At 41.6% G+C, this 27980-nt stretch overlaps 1 protein-coding gene across 4 annotated transcripts; it reads left to right on the plus strand.

The window, feature by feature from the left end:
- The first annotated feature begins 454 nt into the window (after positions 1–454).
- Positions 455–27853, plus strand: LOC311065025 (uncharacterized protein). Of its 4 annotated transcripts, XM_084085181.1 has the most exons (4): positions 455–621; positions 2871–3014; positions 18698–18793; positions 23177–24322. In XM_084085181.1, exons 2-4 carry the CDS (start codon positions 2903–2905, stop codon positions 24049–24051), a joined length of 1083 nt encoding a protein of 360 aa, XP_083941307.1. In that variant the 5' UTR covers positions 455–621; positions 2871–2902; the 3' UTR covers positions 24052–24322. The 4 variants fall into 4 exon arrangements, 2 of the variants coding, with proteins under 2 accessions (XP_083941307.1, XP_083941308.1); XR_014602784.1 differs by lacking the exons at positions 18698–18793; positions 23177–24322 and adding an exon at positions 26252–27853; XR_014602785.1 differs by lacking the exons at positions 18698–18793; positions 23177–24322 and adding an exon at positions 12247–14342.
- Positions 27854–27980: the final 127 nt, after the last annotated feature.

Consider the following 27980-nt stretch of genomic DNA (forward strand, 5'->3'; position numbering starts at 1 on the left):
ATGTTGACAATGTATATTACTGTATGTGTCTTTGTCTCCATGAATTGAATACACAGGACCACAATGGAAACAAGCCTCTGTGGATTTTTGTGTTATCCTTGTAGCACCATGTTGCATGAAACTGTACCTCTGTGCTTTTTTAGCAAAGTGTTAAAAAAGTATTCAATCAAACTTTTGTTAGACCTGGTTGCTTATTTCTCTCGCAAAAACCTGGCAACGCTGCGACGAACGAGTCGTTCATTCTGAGGAAGTGACCCCAGAACGTTCTTCTACGGAAACGCCATCGTTGGAGCCAATAGAGCATGCGCACTAGCGTTTCAGACGATTACAGCATGCGCAGTAGCGTCCCAAATGCAAAGAGTCCAGCAATACCAGATTTGGCCACCAGGCTTCTGGGGGCTCGGGGAAAGTGAGGCAGCGAAGTGACCCAGAACGTTCTTCTCCTAGGGAAACGTCAGGGTTCATGTGGTTATCCTTTGGAAACGTCAGGGTTCATGTGGTTATCCTTTGGAACAAAGAATCCGGACGGGATTCAAACAGCTCTACATTGAACAACAGAGAAACAGAGAATATTCACAACACAAACGGTCGGCTTCCACGGCTAACATCCGTGGCTGGAAGGTAAACACTTCAGCATAGTGGGCTAGCATAGCTGCTAATGCTAGTCCTAGCTAGAACAACGTTGGCTCCATTCTAGCCTTATGTATTTGTGAAGAAGAAGATATCCTGGATACCGTCCTCCTAAATACATAAAGAAGCTATACTGGGTGGGTCCTGGAAGGAGCTAGAACAACGTGTGTGACTGTGTTGTTGGAATGTGTTTTGTAGAACAGGGGTTCTCAAACTTTTTCATGTCAAGGACCCCCTAATAGACACGTATTAGCCCACGGACCCCCATTTAAAAAGATAAGCCAGGAACCCCCATAAGAGAAGATTTTTACGGCTCTCTAGCAGTGATTCTCAACCATTTTAATTTCAAGGAGCCCCAGTTTGACATGCATTGGGTCTGTGGACCCCATTTAATGGCATCTCTATCTCTGGGACCCCAATTTATATTGTAAAATCAATGTTAATCTAACTCTGAGAGTGTACAAATGGAACCAAATGGTTTCCATTTGGTTCCATTTGTACGCTTTCAGAGTTACAGACCCATAAGGGTCCATTTGGTTCCATTTGTACGCTTTTCAGAGTGTGTGTGTGTGTGTGTGTGTGTGTGTGTGTGTGTGTGTGTGTCTCACTCGCGTGCGTTATACAGTGCATAATAGGCTTTGGCTATTGGAAACTAAAAGGCTACTGTATTAAAGGTAGAGTAAGTGATATTTTTTGGTTGTAACAAAACGTTTTGTATTAAAAGGTTAAAGCACTATATTGCGATAGTACTCATTGCCATAGAGTGTTTGTTAAGTAACAGGGGTCTCCTCGTCTTTCCAGGCCTTACAAATACATAAACAGAACAAAAATGTTCATGTAGGTGACAACATTTCAGCCAATCAGGAGAGTGTTTTTGACCATCGAAAATCACTTACCCTACCTTTAAGTTACAGACAGGTACCCTATACTGTTTACAGTTCTCAAAGTGGAGTCTGGCGGGGACCCACATGGGTTCTTGAGGGGTTCCAGAGCGTCCCCCCTCAAAATGAGGAACAGTTTAAACGATTAGGCTCTTAATGTATATATTTGGCTATTCAAAAATAGCCGATCTTCAAGCAATTTGTGAACATTGTTCATTGGCAAACAAATCATATACATTTTTTTTAAGGCAAAATCACGATCGACGATCTATCTATCTATCTGAAAATTAAATGAATACACAAAGTTGTCTAACCACAAATCAAGAACAATGCACACATTTGAAGATGAAGCATCAGAAACAACAGCTGTCCATTTCAGCGTCAGGTCGCGTAGCGTGCAGGTTAAGCCAGGAATTATGGAATGCACGCACGTTCCCAACCCGTAAACAAACATTACCACTTGAATTGAAGTTCTTTATGAGGAGATGGAGACTGTACATGATCACCACTAAAGCATATTCAATTCAACTTTCCCAAAGTTGCATAACAGATGCATGGACACACTCGATCCCAACATATAATTATGTCACCATATGACCATACCAGTGAGTAGCTTATATTTTGATTCATTTGTCCAGATTAATCTATCAACCATATGAAACATTTGCGCAGACACGACTTTTAGACTGTTGCTCGTCGTTCTAAAGAACATGTGTTGGCATGAAACTACCTTCATCCCACCAGACATTCCCCGCATCTGCTGCTCTGAGTCGGAAATTATTTAGGCTACAACCATTTTACGTCGCCAGTGAAATAAAAGTCTCAGTAACTACCATCCCGCCCCCTCCCCGCCTATGTGAAGGTGGAAAAGTAGATGGTTGCCTAGCCAGAGCCATGAGCCATTGTTGTAGCAAATTGGGAGAGAATTGGACAATTGCTTGGCTTGGCCTTGAGTTAGTAGTGTGGAGAAATATAGGCTGGCTGGACCATGCTTCAATTAGGTAGCAAGATCTATAGCCTGATATTATGCAACATAGGAATGGTATTATAGCAAATGAATTCCTCTGAAACAGCTGAGAAGCCAAACTGCCTTTCATTGGGCCATGGACCCCATATCAAATGACTTAATGCTTCACAACTATGCTGCTGTAACTAAAAGGGAAAAGGAGAAAAATACATCTTGCAAATTGTGTGAATCTTGGGGATGTATTTTGAGTCACTGCCCTCAGTGCCCTGTCTTTTATAACTGAGGGTGTACTCACCCTCAGTTCCCTCTGTTTTACAGCCAACCTTGATCTACAACCCATGTCACTTAAAAGTCCTTGTTATTAAAGTCCTTCTTCTATTCCTTCATTCCAGACCAGTGTGTGGAGTCCAGTCTGTGGGTGGAGATGAGTCCTCCAGAACCATCCGGGAGTGTTTCTGTTCAACAGGAACCTGAAGACCACCTGGACACCAGGACCGTTTCTATTAAACAAGAACCTGAAGACCACCTGGACACCAGTACGTTTGCTCTCTCTCTCACCTTCACCTTCACACAAACCTTTCAATAATCGTCATCATTAAAAAAAAGATAGCACTCCAAAGTAATCTTCAACATGGTTTATTGTGCTTTTAGCGTCTATATACAGAGTTATCACATAACACTTGCTGTTGCTGTCATAATGGATTCAATGGCTGAAATATCATTAATTAAATGGCGGGTGATGGCTTGAATTTCATGGAGAATTTTCATTTGTATCACATTCCTTCATGGTGAATAAAGAATCCAACTAAAAAATGGCGCTCCATGGAGCACATATCTGCACCAGGCTGGGTTGCTTAGGCCAGTGGTTCTCAAACCTTTTCATGTCAAGGACCCCCAAATTGACACTTATTAGCCCACGGACCCCCATTTGAAAAGATAAGCCAGGGACCCCCATAAGAGAAGATTTTTACGGCTCTAGCAGTGATTCTCAACCATTTTAATTTCAAGGACCCCCAGTTTGACATGCATTAGGTCTGCGGACCCCCATTTAATTGCATCTGTATCTCTGGGACCCCAATTTATATTGTAAAATCAATGTTGATTTAACTCTGAGAGTGTACAAATGGAACCAAATGGACCCGTCATTGTACGCTTTCAGAGTTACCAACCCATAAGGGTCCATTCGGTTCCTATCCATCATTTAGCTGGGGACCCCCTGGAACTCCCTCAAGTACCCCTGGGGGTCCCCTTTTGACAGCCCCTTTTGGGCAGAAGTGAAAGTGCTTTTAGGCGTGTTCTCTGTAGACACCTCAACGTGTGATTCCGTTGATTAGAAGTGTTCATGAAATGTTATTTGTCAAAAAAGATAATGATAAATATGTTTGTTTGTTTTTTGTCAGAAAGAGGCCCCTCCCACACATTTCTGAAGCCAAATAACAGCCAAACTGTATGGAATATCAATACTCTCTTAGGCGGTCATTGTCACATGACTCGCATCCTTACCTAATTTAGTTAAACAAAATCATGCCTCTGCAACAAAAAGTGACCTTTCAGCATTTGTGGCGACTGTTTAGAGCCCCCTCAATGTGTGGTTTACAATAGAGCCCGGCTGATGCCAGCTTTTTATTTCCAAGTCCTAGAGTAGGAGGAATTAAGCAAAAAAAAAAAAAAGCCAAATCGTTACGCGGCAGATAATAGCATGACATTTGATACAGAATCCTAAAACATCCTAGAAGGGGTGGCCAAAAAAATCTTAAACATTAAGTGAGTTATGGACAAAATTCGAAATGGCCGCCTACAGTGTTGGCGATTGACTCAAAAAGCCTATAGAATCTCATAGAAGCATACAATATGGCATGGCACATTATGTCCCTTGGGTCATCCTAAGACATCCTAAAAGGGGTGCCCAAAAAAGTTTTAAACCTGAGTGAGTTTTTGGCTAAATTCTAAATGACCACCTAAAGCAGTTGACACTAAAAAAAAAATCATGAATAGTAGCCTAATGCAGGCGTAAGACCATTGTGTTTGTATTGTTTTAGGTTTATTTTTAGGCTATGTAATGTTATGTAAATGTATTCCACCGTTTGTATGTTTTTCTGATTTTATGTTTTGTGTGAGGACTGCGGATGAAAATTTTCATCTTTACTAAATCCGGTGTATTTACGCTCATGTGACGTTCATTAATATGCTCTGTCCTGTCTAAATAAACAAATAAAGTAAAGTATTGTGTTATGGGTATAATGCATAGTTTGGGGGGGTCAAAAAAATCGGCCGCGCAGCAAAGCATAGGATAGGTGACCCTTATTTTAATCTCTGGGACTTAACCCTAACCTCGGGTCCTCTGCGATACGCACGCCGAGGTTGAAGTTGATCCGTGAGCTTGTGATAACCAACCGGTCGATCTCCAAAGCCGTCAAAGTTGATCACAATACACAGATGTGTGTATTACTTGGCCATTCATTTCAATGACAGTTAACCAACGCTGTGGCTCTGGCTCTGGCAAGTGTGCCGTTGTGATAATCCATTCCATAGTTATTGGCAGTTGAATGTAGGTTGTTTTTGACCCAAAAAAAAGCATCAGCAAGTAGAGAAAAGGGCATTTTTCCAAATCCATTAGAATGAGTGAATGTGGCTGTTTTTTTTTGGTAAAGTGATTTCCTGCTTCACTGGGAGTCAAATGGTGACTCATAGGTTAACGAAGAGCACAACAAAAAGACTGTAAAAACTGAAAACACACAACATGCGTGAAAAGACGTCATGTACAAGGAGCAGTCGCATTGCACTACTGTTTGGGATCTCGTCTGTGCGTAATGGCCCATCTTCATCGTCACGTTGACTTTTTTTTCTGAGAGGGTCAGAGAGTTCCAATTCCTGGGGGTGCACATCACTGAAGACCTCACCTGGGCAGTACAGACCATCCCAACCACAGACTGTTTCTAAAAACACTCAAAACACCGGACTGGTGTGGTTTGGAGACTGGCATGGAGGAAGACACCAGAGTGATTGGGGAGAGCCATCTTTATAGTCCCCAGCCTGGTCACTGGTCACCAGCCGGCTCCACTTAGTAATCAGCCAGTCACACACAGCCACCACTCATTCACACCAGCTGGTACCCATCAGTCACTTTTCACCACTCATTCACACACACCAAATGAAGGAAAAAGATATACACAGGGCAACACACACACACACACACACACACACACACACACACACACACACACACACACACACACACACACACACACACACACACACACACACACACACACACACACACACACACACTGGGAAATACAATATGACCCTATAGGGTCATAACAATAACACTGGTATGATCTCCATTACTTTCCAGTGCTCGCTGGAGAGATCAAGCACCCTGGCGTCCGCCTGTTTAGTGGTTGTGTGGTCTGACAGCATGGCTGTTACTGCCCACCACTGCTCTATCAGTCGCTCGAACATATCACACACTGAATTCCAGCGTTTTTTGCATGACTGGATCAGCTTTTTTGGGGTCATTTGCATCAATTCCTGCTTATTTTTCAGCACTTCTGTTGCAGGATTGCTGTGATTGAAATGCTTAACCAAACGACCAGCAGCAACAATGACTCTGTTCACATGTATGGCAAACCCATTGTTTAAGGCCAACTCTAACGTGTGTGCGTAACAGGGAACATAATTCCACACTACTTAACCCAGGGAGTTGGCCTTGACGATGTTGCTTGCGTTGTCGTGGACACAAGCTGTAACACGCAGTCAGTCCCCAGTCCTCAACAGCACTATTCTGCTTTTCTGCCAAGTTTTCAGCCGTGTCTCTTGACTGATAGACTTTGTGTCAGCAACACATCAGATTGAAGATTCCATTCTTGTAACTCTCTGTGGTCAATGCTGTCCAGCAGTCTGTTGTGAGAGCAACATGATCGGCTGTGGACAGATTTTTCTTTAACACTTTTCAATTTGTTTGGTGACTGTTGCTCTGGCTGGAATGTGGTATTCTGGTTCGAGGTAGTTCATTCATTGACAGAAGCCTGTTCCCTCAACAGTGCTGGCAGGCAGCATGTCCACCTCAATTATTTTGTTAACTTTTTGTGTGATTTCCTCCGACCGACGACGATCACATCATCTTTGTTGCACAAAGGACGTAATTGATTGTTGTTTTTGCCTGCCCGTTTCATCGACTACGACCAATGGGTGTTTTGCTCCCATGATTGCCCATGCTGCTCGTGCCACGAGTGTATTTGAGCACTTTTTCACAAAGACCTCCTTTATTTCTCTTTTTATTATCCCACGATTTTTGTAACCCATTTTTTCACCCAGTGCCAATTGGCTAAGCTTGCCTTTAATCCTGTGCACCACTCTCCCTCTGCCAGCCTGGGGAGAGTCCCGAACTGAGGAGTGAGCAGGTCGCTTCTTATCACCTGACGGGGGAGTTTCTCCGGTAGGACGTAGTGCGTGGAAGGAACACGTTATTCCAACCAGTTCCTTTCCCCTCCATCAGGTGCCCCGGCTGACCAAGGGGAGGCAGTATAAAGATCAGGATTACTGCATGTTTTTTTGTGAGCATACCTTCCCTAGGGGACACGGGGAGAACATGCAAACTCCACACAGTTTTAAATGCTCCCAGACCGACTACGTTTGATTTGTTTCGACATTTTGTGTTACTCTCGCCTCGCTGTCACTTGCTCTTTACTTTTCACTACAGTATTCTAAAGCTCCCGGTGCGGAGCAGCGGAAATGATCTTTCTCTCAATTCTAGCGTTCTCTTGGTCATAGACTACTCTCTTGCGCCTTGCTGAATCTGTTTAAAATAATGGCATCTCCCCATAACCAAATAACACCATCAGGACAATGCGGAACATACATTTATTATGTAAATTAACCTTGAAGCCGAGAAGCATATTTGGATATTGTTTAACGATCGACTAACAGGCTAGCCGGCTAACGCATCCCTACTGTAAACCACTCTATACTGCTCGATAAGTTGAAGCCAATCAGTTTTGATAGTGCATCCGTGAACTGGATGAGAACAGGTGGTGGATGTGAACGGATGAAAACCTGCACATGGCTCGCTGATGACAACACACGTTATCCATTCTTTTTGGGTCCAAAATTAACCTCAATAAGGCCACATACTCTTGGTCAGTCGGAATGCACTGAGGACACTAGCTGGAGCACTCATCAGAATCAGAATCAGAATACTTTATTGCCATGACATGTGAACATGTTAGGAATCTGATTTGGTACAGCGGAGCACAACACTCCCCAACACCACAGCAGCCATGGGCGGCGCTATCTTCATCCAATGTCATTTTGACTATGCATGCACCTCATGGTACTCTAGCACCCCAATAGCACTGGAATCAAAACTATAAACCTAAACAAACTAATCAGACTACTGATAGACCTCACTCCTAGGACTCACCTAACCGCTACTCATTATGCCTAGGGTGGGATGGTTCAGGGTAGAGGACAGAGTACAGTAACTTGCAATAGGCCTGGTTTTCAAGGGACCGACCAGGGCCCTTGTACCTGTCAAACTACCTCACTAGAGTGAGAAACGGACACAACACCAGAGGGAGCATTTATCGTGTTCCCCCCAGATTTGGCACAAACATGGGGATGAATTAATTCTACTGTTATGCCACCAAAATGTGGAATGCCCTGCCACCATCCTTATTGCACCAAGTGTATGCCAGCAGGTCTCAGTTGGTTTTATTGCTGGCACAGTGGCACAGTTGAGTTCCAGGAAAGATAAGACAGAGTTATCCAAAACTAACATTAGCCCATCATTATAATTTTTTTTTCTAAAATGTTTTATCCCACAATTTTGTAACCCATTTTTTCACCCTGTGCCAATTGTCTAAAGTAATCCTGGGCGCTCCAGGATTACTTGAATCCTGGAGCTCATTCATTACTTGAATGAGGCATGAGCCGAGCTCATGCCTCATTCAATGCATGAGAGCTAGCAAGCCGCTTCTTATCACCCGACAGCGGGGAGGTTCCCTGGTTAGACGCAGTGCGTGGAAGGAACACGTTATTCCAAACCGGTCCTTTCCCCTCCATCAGGCGCCCCGGCTGACCAGTGGGAGGCAGTATAGAGACCAGGATTACTGCATGTTTTTGTGAGGGTACCTACCCTAGAAGACACGGGGAGAACATGCACCTCTCACCAACCCCACCTAGGGTATGATGACGCGGAGGAGAGAACACGCCCCCAGCGCCCACAGCTTTTGTCAAGCACTGTAACTGTATGTGTGTGTGTGTGATCATTTTAGTCTATTTCAGGTTTTTTTAAACTGCTATAATTTGCCTAATAAATAACCTACATCAGTGACGCTGACAGCTGAGTTAGCGCTCGGTGCCGCGCTATGAGCTTGTATACCGGTATCTGCTATTTTTGAATAGCCAAAGAAATCTAAAAATGACAGAGATGCGTCCCGGGATTGAATGGGTTAAGCTATAACTAGGCTAAGTTTGAACTTAGTGTGAGGTGGTGCAACTGACCCCTGGTACCTGGTCAAAGAGATGGTCCCTTTCCACACGGTGGAGGAACAGACATTCAAGAATTTACTAACAACACTAGATGCCCAGTACGAGCTGCCTCGATGTTAATACGTTTCAGAAAAATGAATTCCTCAATTGTATAATGAAGTCAAATGTGAGGTTGAAGAGCTGTTGGCGGAAGCAGACAGCTACACATTGACAACTGATATGAGGTCTGCGAGATTTGTGTCACCGTACATGTCATTGACGATCCACACAATTACACGTGAGTGGAAACTAGAGTCACAATGGGCCTCATGCAGCAACCGTTCTTAACACACCGGGTGCCGAACACGGTCTGGACTGTGTTTTCACATAGTAGCGCTCTGGTGCCGAACACGGTCCGAACCGTGTTTGGTGTCTTTTTGTTTTTTTCCATACGGGAGGGGCTGGAGCAGCTTTGGGATCACCCACGGTGAATCTAAGAAGGATGGGGCAGATGCATCGTCATGTCAAAAAACATGGCGCACATCCGCTTCCGCTCTATCTCCTTCTCTAAAACCCCTATAACTCCGAAACTTTTTACTCTGGGGAAAACGACTCATTTTGTGTGCACGATCGCTCCGCCATTGTTACTCGCGTGAGAGATGTTATCGTTCCAGGCGTTAGCCAGTACCATCGGGCAAAATGGAGGCATGCTTTTTTTCTCATGGAATGCACGTCGTGGAGTCTACAGTTTAAACAGCGCTGCGCAGCTCAACGGTGAGATTTCGGCACCGAACGTAAACTGTTATTATAAAATGCTGGCACCCGATGTGTTAAGAGGAAATTTCTTCTTAAACCCACTTAAGAAGTTTTGAAGAAGATTTTGGTATACTCCAATAAAAAAGTTCTCAAAAGTGTGGTCTGGGGACCCCCAGGGGTTCATTGGAAACAAGACCGCAAGGACTTTCATGAACGACCTGTTAAAAGGAATTATCCTTATCCTTGAGGGAGTTACAGGGGGTCCACAGCAAACGAAGAACAGTTTAATCACTTTAACCCTATTTTATACTTTTTTAAAAAAAAGCCGATCTACAAGCCCACAACGCGTCCCATTACTGGCCATTTTGAGCTTGTAGATCGGCTATTTTCGAAACATTTTGATAAATCTTGAAAGCATTTCCCCAGCAGAAAATATTTTCAGGTGGGGGTCTGCAGCCACATGCATGTCAATTTGGGGGTCCTTGACATGAAAATGTTTGAGAACAACTGCTTTAGAGTTTTCAACGGGTCTGAAATTACAATCTAACCCAAACGGACCCGGTTGAGTTGAAGCCCACGCCCCATACCCACCCCATAACCCCCCACCCAACAGAAGTACCTCCACAGAACTATTGATTTATTTATGTTTATGTTTGGAGTCTGGTGTTCAACCATTTTTAGACTTTAGTTTAGGTATTATTTACTTCATTCTCTCAATTGTATTTCTGTGTGTGATTTCCTGTGATGTATGTGTGCAGCAATCACACACAGGTGTGACTGCAGGCAGGGCCATGCAGTCATGCCTTATATGGGGATTGGTGGGGCGGCTCCCTATGGTAATTAGGATTAACTGGCACACCCCTTCAAGTTTTTTGGGATTCATCATCATAAGAACATAAGTTAGGAACAATTCTGCCTTTTAAGAACGTTTCATGAATCTGACTGACTTCTCTTAGGAATTCACTTTGGAAGAAATGTAAGAGGAAACATTAGGAACTTATTGCTGTAGGAGGCCCAATGTCTCCAGATGACGTCATTTCCGGTTCTATGCTTATCCTGATGTCAAGGCATCATTCACAGGTTGACAAAGAGCGCCCTCTAGCGTAATCACTAAAAACATGTTTTTTTTTTTTGGAATGGACGCATGTATGCGTCTTTGGCGGTGAAGGGTTGGATTTGAAAGGGCGTCCTTGGCAGACAATGTGTTAAAAGTTGATAAATGAGTTAAACATACTTTAAAGTAAATAAAGTGAAAAACAAGTTGATGGGAAAAAGTGCATTTTTGTCAAGTTTATCTCAACGACATAGGAACTTGTGCAAACTTTTTTTTCCTCCTTAATATTATGTCGTTCCCATAGAAAATAAAAATCTAACATGACAATTTATTTTCACAATTTTTTCACCCCTTAATATTATCTTGTTCTATAAACATACACACAATTTGACATGCATTTTTTTTAATTGGTGGGAAATTCCCCACACCATGGAAATCCTAACATATGAACCGAATGATTGATATAGGCTCCTATAATCCAGTACCATGCACCAAGCCAAGTTCTGGTCACTCGGTTTGTTCAGTCACCTCAGACAGACGGGCGATGGGCACTTGACAATGGGAAAAGAAGCACATCATTTTATTTAATCGAAGTAAAACTAGTGTTGGCATATCACCAAATTGAAATATAGAACTAGAACTATTCTGTTTCCAGGCGATGTATTGCCCAGAGGGACAGTTTATCAGAAAACAGTTTATCGAAAAGCACAGAAATCACCTAGTGGAATCAAATAGCCTAGTGTTTCATTTCACCATGCTTTTACACGTTTGGTATATATGTCCTGCTGCATGTAACTATAGGCTGTAGTTGAAAATGTGTATCCCCAAATCTCAATAGCAACCGCTAATCCACTTCCTGGGCATCTTCTTTTCACAGACAAGACGAATTGTGAGACTTTGGTGAGAATTTAAAACTAGGATAGTTTAACTCATTCAGTGCCACAGCCAAAATTCATTGTAAAAAAAAAAGTGCTTAGGAGCCGAGATACAGCCTTTTCAGTAAGAAGTTAAACAAGAAGTGAATGGAGCAGAACATTTTCAAATCATCATTTACATCAATAAGCTTATGTGACATTGTCAGCTTTGGACCTTCATTATTTCACACTATGTATGCATTATTTTCATTAAATGTGTTAGCTTTCCTTTAAAGTGCTCAGCAACGTGATGACCATTGAGTGATGAATTGTGGATCACATCAAGTTGTAAGGAAGCTAAGTAAATAAAGTGGTGATCATGCATTATTATAGGTAGTTATTATAGGTGCACAAAGACTCAACCATCACAGTACAAAACAGAGAGTGTTCAATTTCCACCACAGTCAAAGCGTATTGGTAAATTAGAGTGGTTGGAGCAAATAGCAAATGTCTTGAAATTAGGAGACTTCATTTAAAGTGGACATTCCTCCAACTACCACAGCTGTAAAACACTTAACAGAAAAAAATGTAAGTTCAAACTAATGGTTTTCTCTAATTATATATTTTGTCTAGACTTCCTGCACTTCCCTGTGGGTATAGAGGAGGTTTTTCCTGAACAGCAGGAGAGGAACCCCAGTCTGGTCCATGAAGAACCAGAGCCTCCACAGATTAAAGAGGAACAGGAGGAGCTACTTATTAGACCAGAGGAGACTGCAGTGACCAGTGACGATGCTGATGAAAAGAGAGAGACAGAGCCCATAGCCAGCACCTCAACTGACCAAATGAAAACACAAGCTTATATAGAGCACTGGGTAAAATCACAACTAATCTGTGATGACCAGGTCCTCTCTTCTCACTGTTCTGAAGCTGACACTGAAGACACATTGAAAACACCTAAGACACAAAACATGGAAGAACAAATATTGTCTTTGAGCAACGAGCTGTCCCAGGACGTTAAATCATCAAAACAAACTAAGACCATGAGGACTCACAGAAAAATGTTTAGTGTTGAAGATTGTGGCAAAATATTGAAAGGATTAAAGTCATATACTTGTACATTTTGTGGCAAAGGCTGTAGTGGAAAGGGTGCTCTACAATCACACATATGGACACATACAGGAGGAATGCCCTTTTTTTGTACTGCTTGTGACAAAGCCTTAAATTGTAGTGTAAAAACATACATGAGGACTCATACAAGCGGAAAGCTCTTTACTTGTACAGTATGTGGTAAAGGCTGTGTTAACACTAGTCAGCTGAAGACACACATGATAACTCATACGGGGGAAAAACCCTTTGCTTGTTCAGTTTGTGGCAAAGCCTTTAGTCAAAAGTCTTTTATCAAAACACACCTTAGGACTCATACAGGAGAAAAGCTCCAAAGGCCCTATATTTGTACAGTTTGTGGGAAAGCCTTTAGTCAAAAGTCTAACATAGAAGCACACATGAGGAGTCATACAGGCGAAAAACCCTTTACTTGTACAGTTTGTGACAAGGCCTTTAGTCGAAAGGCTCATCTAGAAACGCACATGAGGATTCATACAGGCGAAAAGCCCTTTACTTGTACAGTTTGTGGCAAAGGCTGTAGTGCAATAGGTGGACTAACTACACACATGAGGACTCATACAGGCGAAAAACCCTTTACTTGTACAGTTTGCGGCAAAGGCTGCAGTCAAAGATCTTACTTAAAAACACACATGAGGACTCATACAGGCGAAAAGCCCTTCACTTGTACAGTTTGTGGAAAAGGCTATAGTCGAAAGACCTATATTAACAAACACATGCGGAGTCATACAGGCATTACTTGTACAGTTTGTGGCAAAGACTGTAATGGAAAGGGTGATCTAAAAGCACACATGAGAACTCATACAAGCGAAAAGGACTTTATTTGTACAGTTTGTGGCAAATCCTTAAAGTCTCATGTCAAAGCACACATGAGGACTCATACAGGTGAAAAGCCCTTTATTTGTACAGTTTGTGGTAAAGGCTGCAGTCAAAGAGCTGATTTAAAAAATCACTTGAGGATTCATACTGGTGAAAAGCCCTTTAATTGTTCAGTTTGTGGTAAAACCTTTAATCAAACGTCTACCTTAAGAACACACATGAGGACTCATGCAGGCAAACATCACAAAAAGCCCCATATTTGTACTGTTTGTGGCAAAGCCTTTAGTCAAAAATGTTACATAAAAATACACATGAGGACTCATACAGGCGAAAAACCCTTACCCTTTACTTGTACAGTTTGTGACAAGGCCTGTAGTCGAAAGCATCATCTGGAAACACACATGAGGACTCACACAGGCGAAAAGCCCTTTACTTGTACAGTTTGTGGTAAAGGCTTTAGTAAAAGATGTAATTTAAAAGCACACATGAGGACTCATACTAGCTAAAGTCCCTTGTACATTTTGTGGTAAAAGCCATAGTCGAAAGGTTTATCTAAAACACACGCATGAGGACTCATACAGCCAACAAATAACTTAACTTATGCAGATTGTTCATGGGACATCTGAAAATCATAAATGGGGAAAAACCTTAATTTGCAGTTTGCAGCAAATGCTGTAATCTAAATGCATTATCTGAAGATATGAGTATTAATTCAAGGGAGACGTTATTAAGTGAACAGTGAAATTATGTTTACTAAGAAGCCATCTGAGTTGCCGCATGATATATGGTGTCAGGATGTATAGACTGCCAAATGTGTTTGGAAAAAAAAAACGTTGACGAGCAATAAATTACCAAGTGGAGCTTTTTGCAACTTTACCAGTGTGCAGACTCTATTATTTTCTTTATGATACTTTGTTTGTCTAGCACCTGGGCCACGGGATGTGCGTGCACTACCTTTTTCATACGTTACTACCATAGACTGTATAAATGAGATGGACAAACCCCCTCCGCTGCTTTCTACAGACCGAAAATGAATCCTTTGCTGCAGACTGTAGGTCCGCCATGTTTCACTACGCGTCAGAATGAGTTCAGACCATTATTGGTTGGGTAACTTGTCAATCAAGAGCGGGGGGCGGGGAATGAATGCTATTGGTTGTGTAGCGTGTCAATCAAATCATCCCGCCCCTCCTAGAGAATAGCCTACTTTATCGTCAATTTTATAATAAATAGAACCATAATTTAGCAAAACGCATATCCTGATGATTGAAAGGAGACTTTAAACTAGCGACTGGAAGCATATAGAATTTATGACAATTTTTATTACAGTAAGAAAATCGAGTCTGAAAGTTGGTAAAAACCCATCGGCTTGCGTTAAAATAAATTCTTTCTGAACTCACAGGTCGGCACGGGTGAAACAGCGCCTCTCGCTGGACATTTACTAAACATCCGGGTTGGCCTCATAGTAAATATCTCAGCCTTGCCCCTTGGTTACTACCAACTCCAAGCCACGCCCTGACAATCCTCATGTCAGACAGCAAATGCCTAGTTGATAGGAGCGTTCTCCACTCTGCTATAACAACATGGAACATTACATCAAGTAATATTCATGCCTTTAAGAAGAGAGCTGAACAAACACTTCCTCAGTATGTGGGCTTCCATAACACCTAAGCAGTGCCACAGGCTGACATTTGGGGAAAGTGAAAAACGGTCTTCGCTGTTCCGTGCACATGGTAATGGTCAATGGCTGTGTGCAAATTCAGATCAATTACTCCAGCCACTGATATGAGGAGGACCGGGCAGAAGAGTTTTTGGCCTCACTATCCGCATAGAGCTTTGTCGAATTATAGGAGTATTATTATTATTATTGTTGTTGAACGGCTATCTTCTTACCCTGAATGACACATAACACCACAGTAGGCCTGAGTCTGAGTTGACTGCCAATCTCTTAGTTGAATCATATTATAAAATAAATAAATACATAATAATATATATATTGTTTTACATTATTTGACTGAGAGATTGGCCTAATTTTTTTTAACAATTAAGTAATAGTTTGAAAAAATAGGATATACATAATTATTTATTGGGAGAAACCAAGAAAGTATATGTTAAATCAGACATTAAGCACCCCTACAGCCCAAATGGAATGTTTCTCTATTGCATAACATCTTTTTTTGCGTGATTCGACTGAGAGATTGGCTGTTGCATAATGATGATGTGATTGTCACTCCTGGTGAGGTCCATGAATCTATTCTAAAGCTAGGTGATAATATGGCCTGTTGCCTGGACAATATAACAGCATTTGCCAGTGAGAAACTGTGTCCTGTCATTGCGATGTGTTTTACAGGTTTCTTTGTTCACAGGTTTTTACCTGATTCTATGCTCTCTGTTGTGTTAGTGCCAGTCATTAAAGACAAAGTGAGTAAGCTAAACAGCTCAGAAAAGTATAGGCCTATAGCCTTAGCCAGCGTTTTGTCCAAAGTTACGGAGACAATTATACTGAATAGACTTGAGAAGTACATCTTGTCTATCGATAACCAATTTGGCTTCAAACGTAAGCATGGCACTGATATGTGTATTTTTGCACTTAAATACATTTTAGATAAATATAATAGGCAATCTACAATGTTTATGTGTTTTATTGATGTGTAACAAGCGTTTGACCACATTAATCATGAGAAATATATTTTTTAATTGTCACAAAGAGGGGTCCCTAGTTTCCTAGTCAGAATATTGGTCTTCTGGTAGGCTATGCTTACCAGACGATGCAATTGAACAATGGGGTCCGTCAGGGAGAATTTTGTCTCCTTTTCTCTTCAATATTTATATGGAGGATTTATCTTTGAATTTTAAACGCATGTGATACAGGGTGTAGGGTTGGCAATTTGCTAATGAATCACCTTATGTATGTGGATGACTTGGTCATCTTTAGCCCATATTGTGCTGGTCTTCAACAGCTTCTGAGTACATGCTCACAGTATGGTGTTGATTTTTATATAAAATACAATGCTAAAAATAAAAAATAAAACATTATTTTATTTTTTTGAAGTCCAGGCGATTTTCAATCTCCCCCTCAAAAAAAAACACAACCATGTGTGCAATTCTTGAAAGCAATTACTGTCTGTAAAGAGACAGAGGGCCACACCACAAAACTGTTCCAGGGGGCAGACTGCATGTACTGATTGCTACCGCCACGGTTTCTCCCTCGTGAGCTTGTGATGTAACGGAGTGATTTCTAACGTTGACCGGGCCAGAATCTTAACCCCCCCAACAACGGCTGATAAGTCTATTGAGAATTACCGAGCCATTCCGGGTGGAAAACGGAACGCTCGTCCCAAAACACACTGCCCCATTTTTTCGCGGACCGAGGCCGCCGGTTTAGACCCGGGGCAGGTTGTTTTAGGACAACGGTTCTTCTTCTATTACATTTCTGAATGGAGAGAGGTGCCCGTCTCTGCGTAATGGAGAACCGGTTTGACGGCGAAACTGTTTTTCTAATGGCCACTCATTAACAATTTGGCCGAACGCAAATGAGCCCCATTTGAAAACCAAGGCGACTTATAGGGTGAGGGGCTGCTAATGTTATGTTGATTTTTTTGTTTTTTCCCCCTGGCGGATCTTGCCCCTACACTAGCCATGGTTCACATGATGCATATTACAGTCATTTTTCAGGGCTACCCCTACACAGGGGCAAGCAGGGTTTACACAGACCGGGCCATGGCCTCGTTGGCCCCAATGACCGTACGCCTCTGGTGATGTCAACAGTATATAAACTGCCCACAAAAAGTTTGGAAACTTAACTTTGGTCGATTATTTCTCCCCTTCAATAATAACAATTTTTGGTATTGTGTTTTATATATGTTTTTATCGTTGATTAGTCACCTTTACAACGACGTATAACTTGTAAGGATCGTGCAATCATGGAATGAGTAACACAACTAAACGTGTGGGTAGCGCCTACAAAAAAGGTGCCAAAATCCCCCAATATGCTTCTGTTGGTGATCACTCTTGTTTTGAGCGACCTGCCAGCACACACTTGCTGAGAGCTGTGTACCAGTCACAAGTGTGTGACTGGCACTGTCACAGATGTGTGACTGGCACCTGAGCATGGGTCTTGCAACTTTGTTGAGTTTGTGTATGCTCCAAGCAGCAACACTGCCCCCATGGAAAGATGCCACGTTTGTCCCTTCAGGATAAGGCCTGTGCAATAGGCAGGGTTGCATTGGTGATTTGGAAAGTGGTTGAACTCCATTTTAACGACGTCACGCGCACGTCGCTTAACACCTACACTACAGGTCACACAATGGACAATTGACATGCATGCATCTAGGCTCATTCCTATGTTAATCCTATGTTAATTCATGCTGGTGTGACAACCGTCAGACGGCAGTCTTTGTTAACTTTGTTGCGGTGTGAATTTAAGGTTGTTTTGAATCTATGCCTCTGCGTGCGTGTGCTCCAGCTCAAAATAGTGGTTGTATGGCGTGTTAGCCCGTCCCATGACCAACGCGACCCTGGCAATAGGGCAAGTGAAGCTGGTGTTAAGCTCATGACTGCCATCTTGAAAGTGACCAGGTCATATATTTTCCTAGATTTTTGGTACGTTATTTAGCATGGCAAATACTACCAGAATCCATTGAAATACCCTTTGTATCAATTCATTTGGAGTTAAGTGATATCTTTTCAGATATTGACTCGCCTACTGATTAGTTCTCAGACCAAGTGTCAAACATTCGACGTTTTCATTGGTCCAACGCTGACATTTCCGGAAGTGTAGTTTTTGTCTCTCGTTTTATTTGAATTGACAGAAATAGGATAAAAATACATACTTTCTTATGGATTTAATTAGAAAAAGACTCCAAATGTTTTATAATCACTTTATTTATCTATGACCTCAGCGTGTATTTGCGTTGTGCTAAGCGAAACACCTGTGAAACAGGCTCTGAAACAGCTGAGAAGCCAAACTGCCTTTCATTAAATTACTTCTTCACAACTATGCTGGTGTAATGCTGCAGTAAAAAGAAAAAAACACTTGTTAACACCCAGGCTCAGTTCTCTCTGTTTTACAGCCAACCTGCATCTACAACCCATGTCACATCAAAGTCCTCATTAATAAAGTCCTTATTCTATTCCTTCATTCCAGACCAGTGTGTGGAGTCCAGTCTGCAGGTGAGGATGACTTCTCCAGAACCATCCAGTGTTACTATTAAACAGGAACCTGAAGACCACCTGGACACCAGTATGTTTCATGCTGTCTCTCTCTCTCTCTCTCTCTCTCTCTCTCTCTCTCTCTCTCTCTCTCTCTCTCTCTCTCGCCCTATCTTGCGTGCCACCTTACCCCATATGCCTAAGCCTTTTAGGCATTTTTTTGGTACTATTTAGATTTTTATACTGTAGTTCAAATAGTCGAACTACAGTAAAAGCTCACAACGTGTCGATGTAGATTGGCTGTTTGAACTATTTAAAAAGGTTTTTCAAAGTAGTAAAAAATGCCTAAAAAGTGTTATAAGGGGTGAGGCAGTGCATCTTAATCCCAAAAATGACTTTTTAACTCTTTGCCTGTCAACGACGAGATTTCTCTTCAAATTCTGCCAAGACGCAGTCTGCCAACGACGAGAATGACGAGATTTTGTGTTTTCAGTAGTTTTCCACCAGATGGCGCTGTTATCTACCTTATCTGCCAGATGACGACAGATACCCAGAATTGACCCGGAAGTTAAAAAAAACCCCTCTCTTTTACTTCCTGTGACCCGGAAGTTAAAAAAAAAACTCTCTTTTACTTCCTGTTTATTTCCTGTGGGAAAATGCCTATATCTCCGTTCCTCTTGCTTTATGGCAAAAACAAGGCATTCAACTGGCCACAGCGGATTTGTTTATTTTGCACACACACACACACACACACACACACACACACACACACACACACAGACACTGTCGTGAGTGTCGTCTGCCGTGTGAAAATAGCCGATCTACAAGCTCACAACCTCTGAGCTTGTAGATCGGCTATTTTCCTAATATGTTTTATAATATTATAAACTTCTGTGTGGACTATTAGTACATTTTAGACAAAGTCGTAGTACACACATCTTACTTTGTTTTCATAGACCTGGTTGCTTGTTTCTCTCGCAAAATACCTGGCACCCTTTGGGAACTGCAGGTTTTGACGTCACTGCTTCAGTGGTTCTCAACCTGTGGATCGGGACCACAACAGAGCTCACGGGTCCAGTTCAAATATCAGAATCAGAATCAGTTTTTTTTTATTGTCACTTCCAATACACACAAGGCATACAGGGGAGCAAAATACCGTTCTCCACAACTCATAGTGCTTTCTCATTTTAAAAACAATAGACACATTTAAAAAGAGGCAAGGCCGTTAAAAACATTAAAAAGTTAAAAGAGCAGACAACAATGGTAATACAATAAGTGCTGATGCATTCAAAGTGCAATATAGTTAAGGTGCCATTTATCCCTCAGGATGTTCGTATAGGGGGCAATATGTGGCGAGTGTTCAGGGTTCTGATGGTTTGGGGGAAGAAGCTGTTGGATGACCTGCTGGTGCTTCCCCCTAAGCTCTTGAACCGCCTACCAGATGGCAGGAGTTCAAAGAGATGGTGGGAAGGGTGGGAGGAGTCAGACATTATTTTCATGGCCTTCCCGACACATCTATCTGTGTATAAGTCAGATATGGGGGGGAGGGGGACACCTGTGATCTTCTCTGCTGCTCTCACTATCCTCTGCAGGGACTTGCGGTCGGCATCCGTACAATTCCCATACCAGACAGTGATGCAGTACGTCAGGATGCTCTCAATAGTTCCTCTATAGAAGGATGTCATAATAGAGGAGGGGGAATTCACTTTCTTCAGTCTCCGCAGAAAGTACAGGCGTTTCTGGGCTTAAATATGATTATTTTGGGGGCTCACAGCCTGAAAAGGTTGAGAACCACTGCATAGGTTATCGAATCAGGTCCATTTGGTTGCAAATGTTAGAGACACCTCACTGTGTGAGAGAGAGACAGACAGACAGACAGAGAGACAGACAGACAGACAGACAGATGGCACTGTCGTGAGTGTCGTCTGCCGTGTGAAAATAGCCGATCTACAAGCTCACAACCTCTGAGCTTGTAGATCGGCTATTTTCCTAATATGTTTTATAATATTATAAACTTCTGTGTGGACTATTAGTACATTTTAGATCCACATGGTCGTAGTACACATATCTTACTTTGTTTTCATAGACCTGGTTGCTTGTTTCTCTCGCAAGATACCTGGCACCCTTTGGTGCCAGGTATTTTAAAAATAGCAGATCTACAAGCTTTTACGGAGCTTGTTTTTTATGCCATTTATGATAATTTGTGAAAATAAATAAATGAAAATAAGGGATGCCAGGGCGTGACCCCCTAAAACAAACATATTTGAACAGGGGACCCCCATTTTGTTTGACTGGTTCCACAGATAAATTGAAAATATTGTGAAAATAGCAAATCTACAAGCCCTCTCTTCTTCTTCTTCTTCTTCTTCTTCTTCTTCTTCTTCTTCTTCTTCTTCTTCTTCTTCCTCTCTTCCTCCCATCTGTCTCTGTCTGTCTGTCTGTCTGTCTGTCTGTCTGTCTGTCTGTCTGTCTGTCTGTCTGTCTCTCTCTCTCTCACACAGTGAGGTGTCTCTAACATTTGCAACCAAATGGACCTGATTTGATAATCTATGCAGTGGTTCTCAACCTTTTCAGGCTGTGAGAAATAGTGAAATAGCAGATCTACAAGCTAGCCCTCTCTTCTTCTTCCTGTCTTCCTCCCCTCTGTCTGTCTGTCTGTCTGTCTGTCTGTCTGTCTGTCTGTCTGTCTGTCTGTCTGTCTGTCTGTCTGTCTGTCTCTGTGTCTGTCTCTGTAACCTTTGACATGGCCCCTTTAGACCGCCCCCAGAAGTTAAAGTGCTTTTGGAGGTGTGCTCTGCAGAGACCTCAATGTGTGATTCCGTTGATTAGATGTGTTCATGAAACGTTATTTGTCAAAAAGATAATGATAAATATGTGTGTTTTTGTCAGAAAGAGGCCCCTTCCCACTCATTTCTGAAGCCAATTTACAGCCAGTAACAACAGTATGGAAATATCAAAACCCTCTTTGACGGCCATTGTCACATGACTCACACCTTTTACCTAATTTGGTTAAACAAAATCATGCCTCTGCAACAAAAAGTGACATTTCAGCATTTGTGGTGAATCCTATTGGTTCTGTGTTTTTATTTTTTGTGGAGCCACCTCAATGTGTGGTTCACAATAGTGCCCGGCTAATGCCAGCTTATTATATCTGATTCCGATTTGAAGAGTCCTAGACCAACGATTAGGCTACTGTTGTTTTGACTGATATTTTGGGTAAAAGTGAAAACTTTGATTTGATTACATTTTCTATTTGAGAAAGGGCCAGTGCCGTGCCCATCGGGCACTGGCCTACTCCGAGTCAAAACAAGAGGAGAACGATGAAAGTTGGGAATGCATGCCCCACCCGGCTATGCAATATATGTCATACTAAGTTGTACCCAGTGTACCTGTCTTGTCTGTCTGTGTCCCTTTGATGCCCATATATGGACTAGCCTCGCGTAGCCAGACTATATCACTGCTTGGATATGAGTCTGGTGCCTCTATGAGGACGTTTTTTTTTTCCAAGGGGGTGGGATCAAAACAATGGCTCTGGACGCAATTGGTTAGACCTACAACCAACTACCAATCACAGTCTCCCATATTTGAACACTGGGCCCTGATTGGTCACCCCAGACTTCTGGAGCAGGAAATAGATTCATAATGGATCGGTGCCAGACCCAAATCGCAGAGGGCACTTTTTTTTTTGCACTGGCAGATTCGTCTGGTCCCAGGCTATATATGGACATCTGTCATTTGACACTGTAAACCTATATAATTTGTATAATTGTTTTCATTTGAGATATATAGCCACTTCTAGCTCCCGGCAGCAATCCACTTCCTGTTCATCTTCTTTTCACAGACAAGAAGAATTGTGAGACTTTAATTTAAAAACTAGGATTGTTTTAGCATTTTTTCCTCCTTTCTTTACTTCACATTTATAGAAGTGAGATACTTACCTAAGATTAGTGTACTATAGTATGAGAGACAGACTTTACACAATAAGCTTATGTGATGTAACAACAGTGTGAAATAATGGAGGTCTAAACCTCACAATATGTATAAATTATTTTCATTTATTTTTTTTAGCTTTCCTTTATTAATGATAATACATCAAATTTATATAGCGCTTTTCTTAGTACCAAAAGTCGCTTTATAGTGCTCAGCAGTGCGATAACCATTAAGTGATGACCATTAAGTTGTAAGGAAGTTAAATAAAAAAAGTGGTGATCATGTATTATTTTAGGTAGTTGTACACAAAGACTCAAACATTACAGTACAAAACAGAGAGTCTTCAATTTCCACCACAGTCAAAGTGCATTGGTAAATTAGAAGGTTAGGTTGAAGCCAATAGCAAATGTCTTGGAATGAGGATAGACTTATACGGTTTAGAAATTAAGCATGTATTTATAGTGGACATTCCTCCAACTACCACAGCTATAAAACAGAGGTTGAACTTCCTATCTAACTCTTAACTCTTATATATTTTGTCCAGACTTCCTGCACTTCCCTGTGGTTATAGAGGAGGTTTCTCCTGAACAGCAGGAGAGGAGCCCCAGTCTGGTCCATGAAGAACCAGAGCCTCCACAGATTAAAGAGGAACAGGAGGAGCTACTTCATAGACCAGAGGAGGCTGCAGTGACCAGTGACAATGCTGATGAAAAGAGAGAGACAGAGCCTATAGCCAGCACCTCAACTGACCAAATGAAAACACAAGCTTATATAGAGCACTGGGTCAAATCAAAACTAACCTGTGATGACCAGGTCCTCTCTTCTCACTGTTCTGAATCTGACACTGAAGACTGTGATAAATGGGAAACCAGGGAAGCAGACCAGTTCCTCTCTTCACAATGTTCTGAATCCGATACTGAAGACACACTGAAATCACTCAAGACACAAAATATGGAAGGGCAAATATTGTCTTTGAGCGACGAGCTTTCCCAGGACCTGAAATCATCGAAACAAACTAAGACCATGAGGACTCATAGAAAAATGTTTAGTGTTGAAGATTGTGGCAAAATATTGAAAGGATTAAAGTCATATACTTGTACAGTTTGTGGCAAAGGCTGTAGTGGAAATGTTGAGCTACAATCACACATGAGGACCCATACAGGCGAAAAGCCCTATATATGTACATATTGTGACAAGGCCTTTGGTCGAAAGGGTTATCTAACAGTACACATGAGGACTCATACAGGTGAAAAGCCCTTTACTTGTACAGTTTGTGACAAGGCCTGTAGTCGTAAGGCTCATCTAGAATCACACATGAGGACTCATACTGGCGAAAAGCCCTTTACTTGTGCAGTTTGTGAAAAAGGCTTTAGTCGAAGAGCTCATGTGAAAACACACATGAGGACACATACTGGCTAATAGCCCTTTACAGTTTATCGCAAAGGCTGTAGTCGAAATTCTTATCTAAAAACACACATGAGGACTCATACAGGAAAAAAGGCCTTTTACTTGTATAGTTTGTGGCAAAGGCTGGAGTTGCATGGGTCAGCTGAAAACACATGAGGAATTTATCACTGTTTACTTGTTTGCCTTCCAGTCAATCTCATTGAATGCCATGTCAACAACTTTTAACACCAATGTGCTAATTCTAACTTGACTGCAGCTGTTATGTTCTCCTAGGAAAGCCCAAAGTGTCCCAGCATTCAGGTGCAATAAAGACTTTTGCAACTGTAGCCCACAGTGTGCGAGCGTCCTCTTTTGATTTATTTTTTATTTTTTCCCCGCTCAGCACCTGCCCAACTTCGGGTTGGGATGTGTATGTCTTTCCTCCTTGTTATGTTCTCCTTACAATTGTCTCTTTGAGACTTGTGCCTGGCTCCCATCATCATGTCATGAAGAGTAGGTGACAGCTGATTTCATACATGGACGTTCTTAAGTTAAAGCTAGGGTAAGGTAAATGTTTTGGTAATGTTCTTAGTTTTGTTAAAAAGGTACTATATTCTGATAGTAATCATTGCTACATAGCGTTTGTTCGGTCACAGGGGTCTCTCCAGCTCTTTAGTAAACAGAATATAGTACATTTTCAGGGAGGTTAGGCCAATTAGTAGAGAGCACTGAAAATGCATTTTCTGTTTGATAAAGAGCGGAGAGACATGGGAGACTCCTTTTACTGAACAAACACTCTATAGCAATGAGTACTATCAGAATATAGAGCTATCAGGAAGGCCAAAGCAAATTGTACATCAGTGGTATTGAGAGTGCCATGGGAAATGGGAGAAAGGTTTGGCAATATATTAATAAACTACTAGGCAGACAGAATAGTCAAAACAGTGATCTACAACTAAATATTGATGGCACACTGGTGAAGGATCCATATACGCTAGCATGTTCAAGTTCAATGATTTTTTATCCCGGACTCGGGTTTCTGAGATTACACAACTTTTCAAGTTTTTTCCAGCCCTATTAATAGTGAACAACCTGTTTTTTACCTAGAAGAAGTGGCAAAAATTATTGGAATACCAAACTGTTCAAAAGCTAAAGCTGTGTATGGGCTGGACACAAACCTTTTAAAGCTACTAAAATAATAATTATTGCAACCTGTCACACATCTGGTGAACTTGTCAATCAGATATAGTACAGTTCCATCACTGTGGAAGATGACCACCATCACACCTATTTTTAGCCCATCAGTATCCTCCCTGTCATCTCAAAGGTGGCAGAGAAATGGATAGCCAATTTGATCATTAAACATCTTGACAAAGGTCATCATACCCCACTGCAGTTTGGGTTCCGTGCCTGCCATTCCACAGAAGCAGCCAATCGTGTGCTCATTGAGAGGTTAAAGGGTCTATTGGATAGGAATCCCCTGTGTTACTGCCGTGTTTCTTGACTTGAGAAAGGCTTTTGACACAGTCAGCCATCACGTTATATTGTGTCCAAATTAACTCACTTTAACTTTTCTTATGAGGCTATACAGTGGTTTAAGGTTTGCAAGAAAATATAAAGAACACAAATGTTTAACAGAACAAAAATTATCTATTTTAATAAAAGCACAGCTCTGTGTTTTTCTGACCTGACCTTTTAACACATTGTGTTTGACCTGCAATTGAAAAAAGAACATCAGAAATGGATTCTATATACATGAAACCCCCATAAAAGACATATTACACATCATGCTAGGACAAGCGGGTCTAAAGTAACACTTTTGAGATAGCAATTCAGTGGCCATCTTTGAAAAGGTCCCCATATGAATGCAAATCAACAAAAAAAGGTAATCGGAAAGTTAATTTCAAGTATTGAACAGATAGAAACGTCAAATGGACTAATTCACCTGCTTGCCAGATGACATTCAGGTGAAATTGACCTGCAATTTAAAATATAACATCAGAAATTGATTCTACACACATGAAAACCCACTTTTAGGACAAGCGATTATGCAAATTACCCAAATGGCAACTTTGGCCAACCACGCCAAAATTGTTCTAGGACACCAGATGAATATATAAATTAAATTGCAAATGGACTAAACTACCACAGCTATAAAACAGATGAAACCCTGCATAGAAAAAAAATTAAACATTTAAATTAATGGTTTTCTCTAATTATATTTTTTCTTTAGACTTCCTGCACTTCCCTGTGGGTATAGAGGAGGTTTCTCCTGAACAGCAGGAGAGGAGCCCCAGTCTGATCCATGAGGAACCAGAGCCTCCCCAGATTGAAGAGGAACAGAACAGGCTATTTCATAGACCAGAGGAGGCTGCAGTGACCAGTGACGATGCTGATGAAAAGAGAGAGTCTGAGCCTATAGCCAGCACCTCAACAAACCAAATGAAAACACAAGCTTACATAGAGTACTGGGTAAAATCACAACTAACCTGTGATGACCAGGTCCTCTCTTCTCACTGTTCTGAATCTGACGCTGAAGACAGTGATGAATGGAAGACCAGGGAAGATACGTCAGCTGACCAGTTCCTCTCTTCACAATGTTCTGAATCCGATATTGAAGACACATTGGAATCACCCAAGACTCAAAATATGGATGGACAAAGATTGTCTTTGAGCAACAAGCTGTCCCATGACCTGAAATCATCAAAACAAACTAAGGCCACAAGGACTCACAGGAGACTGATTAGTGTTGAAGATTGTGGCAAAATATTGAAAAGATTAAAGTCATATACTTGTACAGTTTGTGGCAAAGGCTGTAGTGGAAAGGGTGATCTACTGCGACACATGCGGACCCATACAGGTGAAAAGCCCTATATATGTACAGTTTGCGGCAAAGCCTGTAGTCAAAAGGATATCTTAAAAATACACATGAGGACTCATACAGTTATTACTTGTACGGTTTGTGAAAAAGACTGTAGTGGAAAGCGTGATCTACAATCACACATGAGGACTCATACAGGTGAAAAGCCCTTTATTGAAAAGCCCTTTATTTGTACAGTCTGTGGCAAAGTCTTAAAGTCTCATGTAAAATCACACATGAGGACTCATACAGGTGAAAAGCCCTTTACTTGTACAGTTTGTGGTAAAGGTTGTGATAACACAAGTCAGCTAAAGATGCACAAGATGACTCATACAGGTGAAAAGCCCTTTACTTGTACAGTTTGTGGCAAAGGCTTTAGGCGAAGAGTTGATCTAAAAACACACACGTGGAATCATACAGGCAAAAAGCCCTTTACGTGTACAGTTTGTGGGAAAGGCTATAGTCGAAAGGCTTATATAAACAAACACATGCGGAGTCATACAGGCATTACTTGTACAGTTTGTGGCAAAGACTGTAATGGAAAGGGTGATCTAAAAGCACACATGAGGACTCATACAGGCGAAAATGACTTTATTTGTACAGTTTGTGGCAAAGTCTTAAAGTCTAATGTAAAATATCATATGAGGACTCATACAGGCGAAAAGCCCTTTACGTGTACAGTTTGTGGTAAAGGTTGTGCTGACAGAAGTCAGCTAAAGACACACATGAGGACTCATACAGGGGAAAAGCCCTTTGTTTGTTCAGTTTGTGGTAAAGCCTTTAGTCAAACGTCTTACATCAAAAAACACATGAGGACCCATACAGACAAAAAGCCCTATATATGTACAGTTTGTGGCAAAGCCTTTAATCATAAATTTAACTTAAAAGCACATATGAGGACTCATACAGGTGAAAAGCCCTTTGCTTGTACAATTTGTGGTAAAAACTTTGCTGAAATGGGTAAAGTAAAAAGACACATGAGGACTCATACAGGTGAAAATAGCTTTGTTTGAGCAGTTTGTGGCAAAGGCTGTAATGTAAGAGGTAATCTAAAAACACGTTAGGACTCGTAAAGGCTACATGCCCTTCACTTTTCCATAAC

The sequence above is a fragment of the Gymnoscopelus microlampas genome (genome assembly GCF_963454915.1).
Source record: "Gymnoscopelus microlampas genome assembly, chromosome: 2".
NCBI classification, from domain to species: Eukaryota; Metazoa; Chordata; class Actinopteri; order Myctophiformes; family Myctophidae; genus Gymnoscopelus; species Gymnoscopelus microlampas.

Bases quoted from the DNA above. Each gene is read 5' to 3' on its own strand.
- LOC311065025 (XM_084085181.1), top strand. From the start codon at position 2,903: ATGAGTCCTCCAGAACCATCCGGGAGTGTTTCTGTTCAACAGGAACCT. The intron at 3,015-18,697 runs GTACGTTTGCTC...CCTTCATTCCAG, and splicing joins TGAAGACCACCTGGACACCA to ACCAGTGTGTGGAGTCCAGT. The intron at 18,794-23,176 runs GTATGTTTCATG...TATTTTGTCCAG, and splicing joins TGAAGACCACCTGGACACCA to ACTTCCTGCACTTCCCTGTG.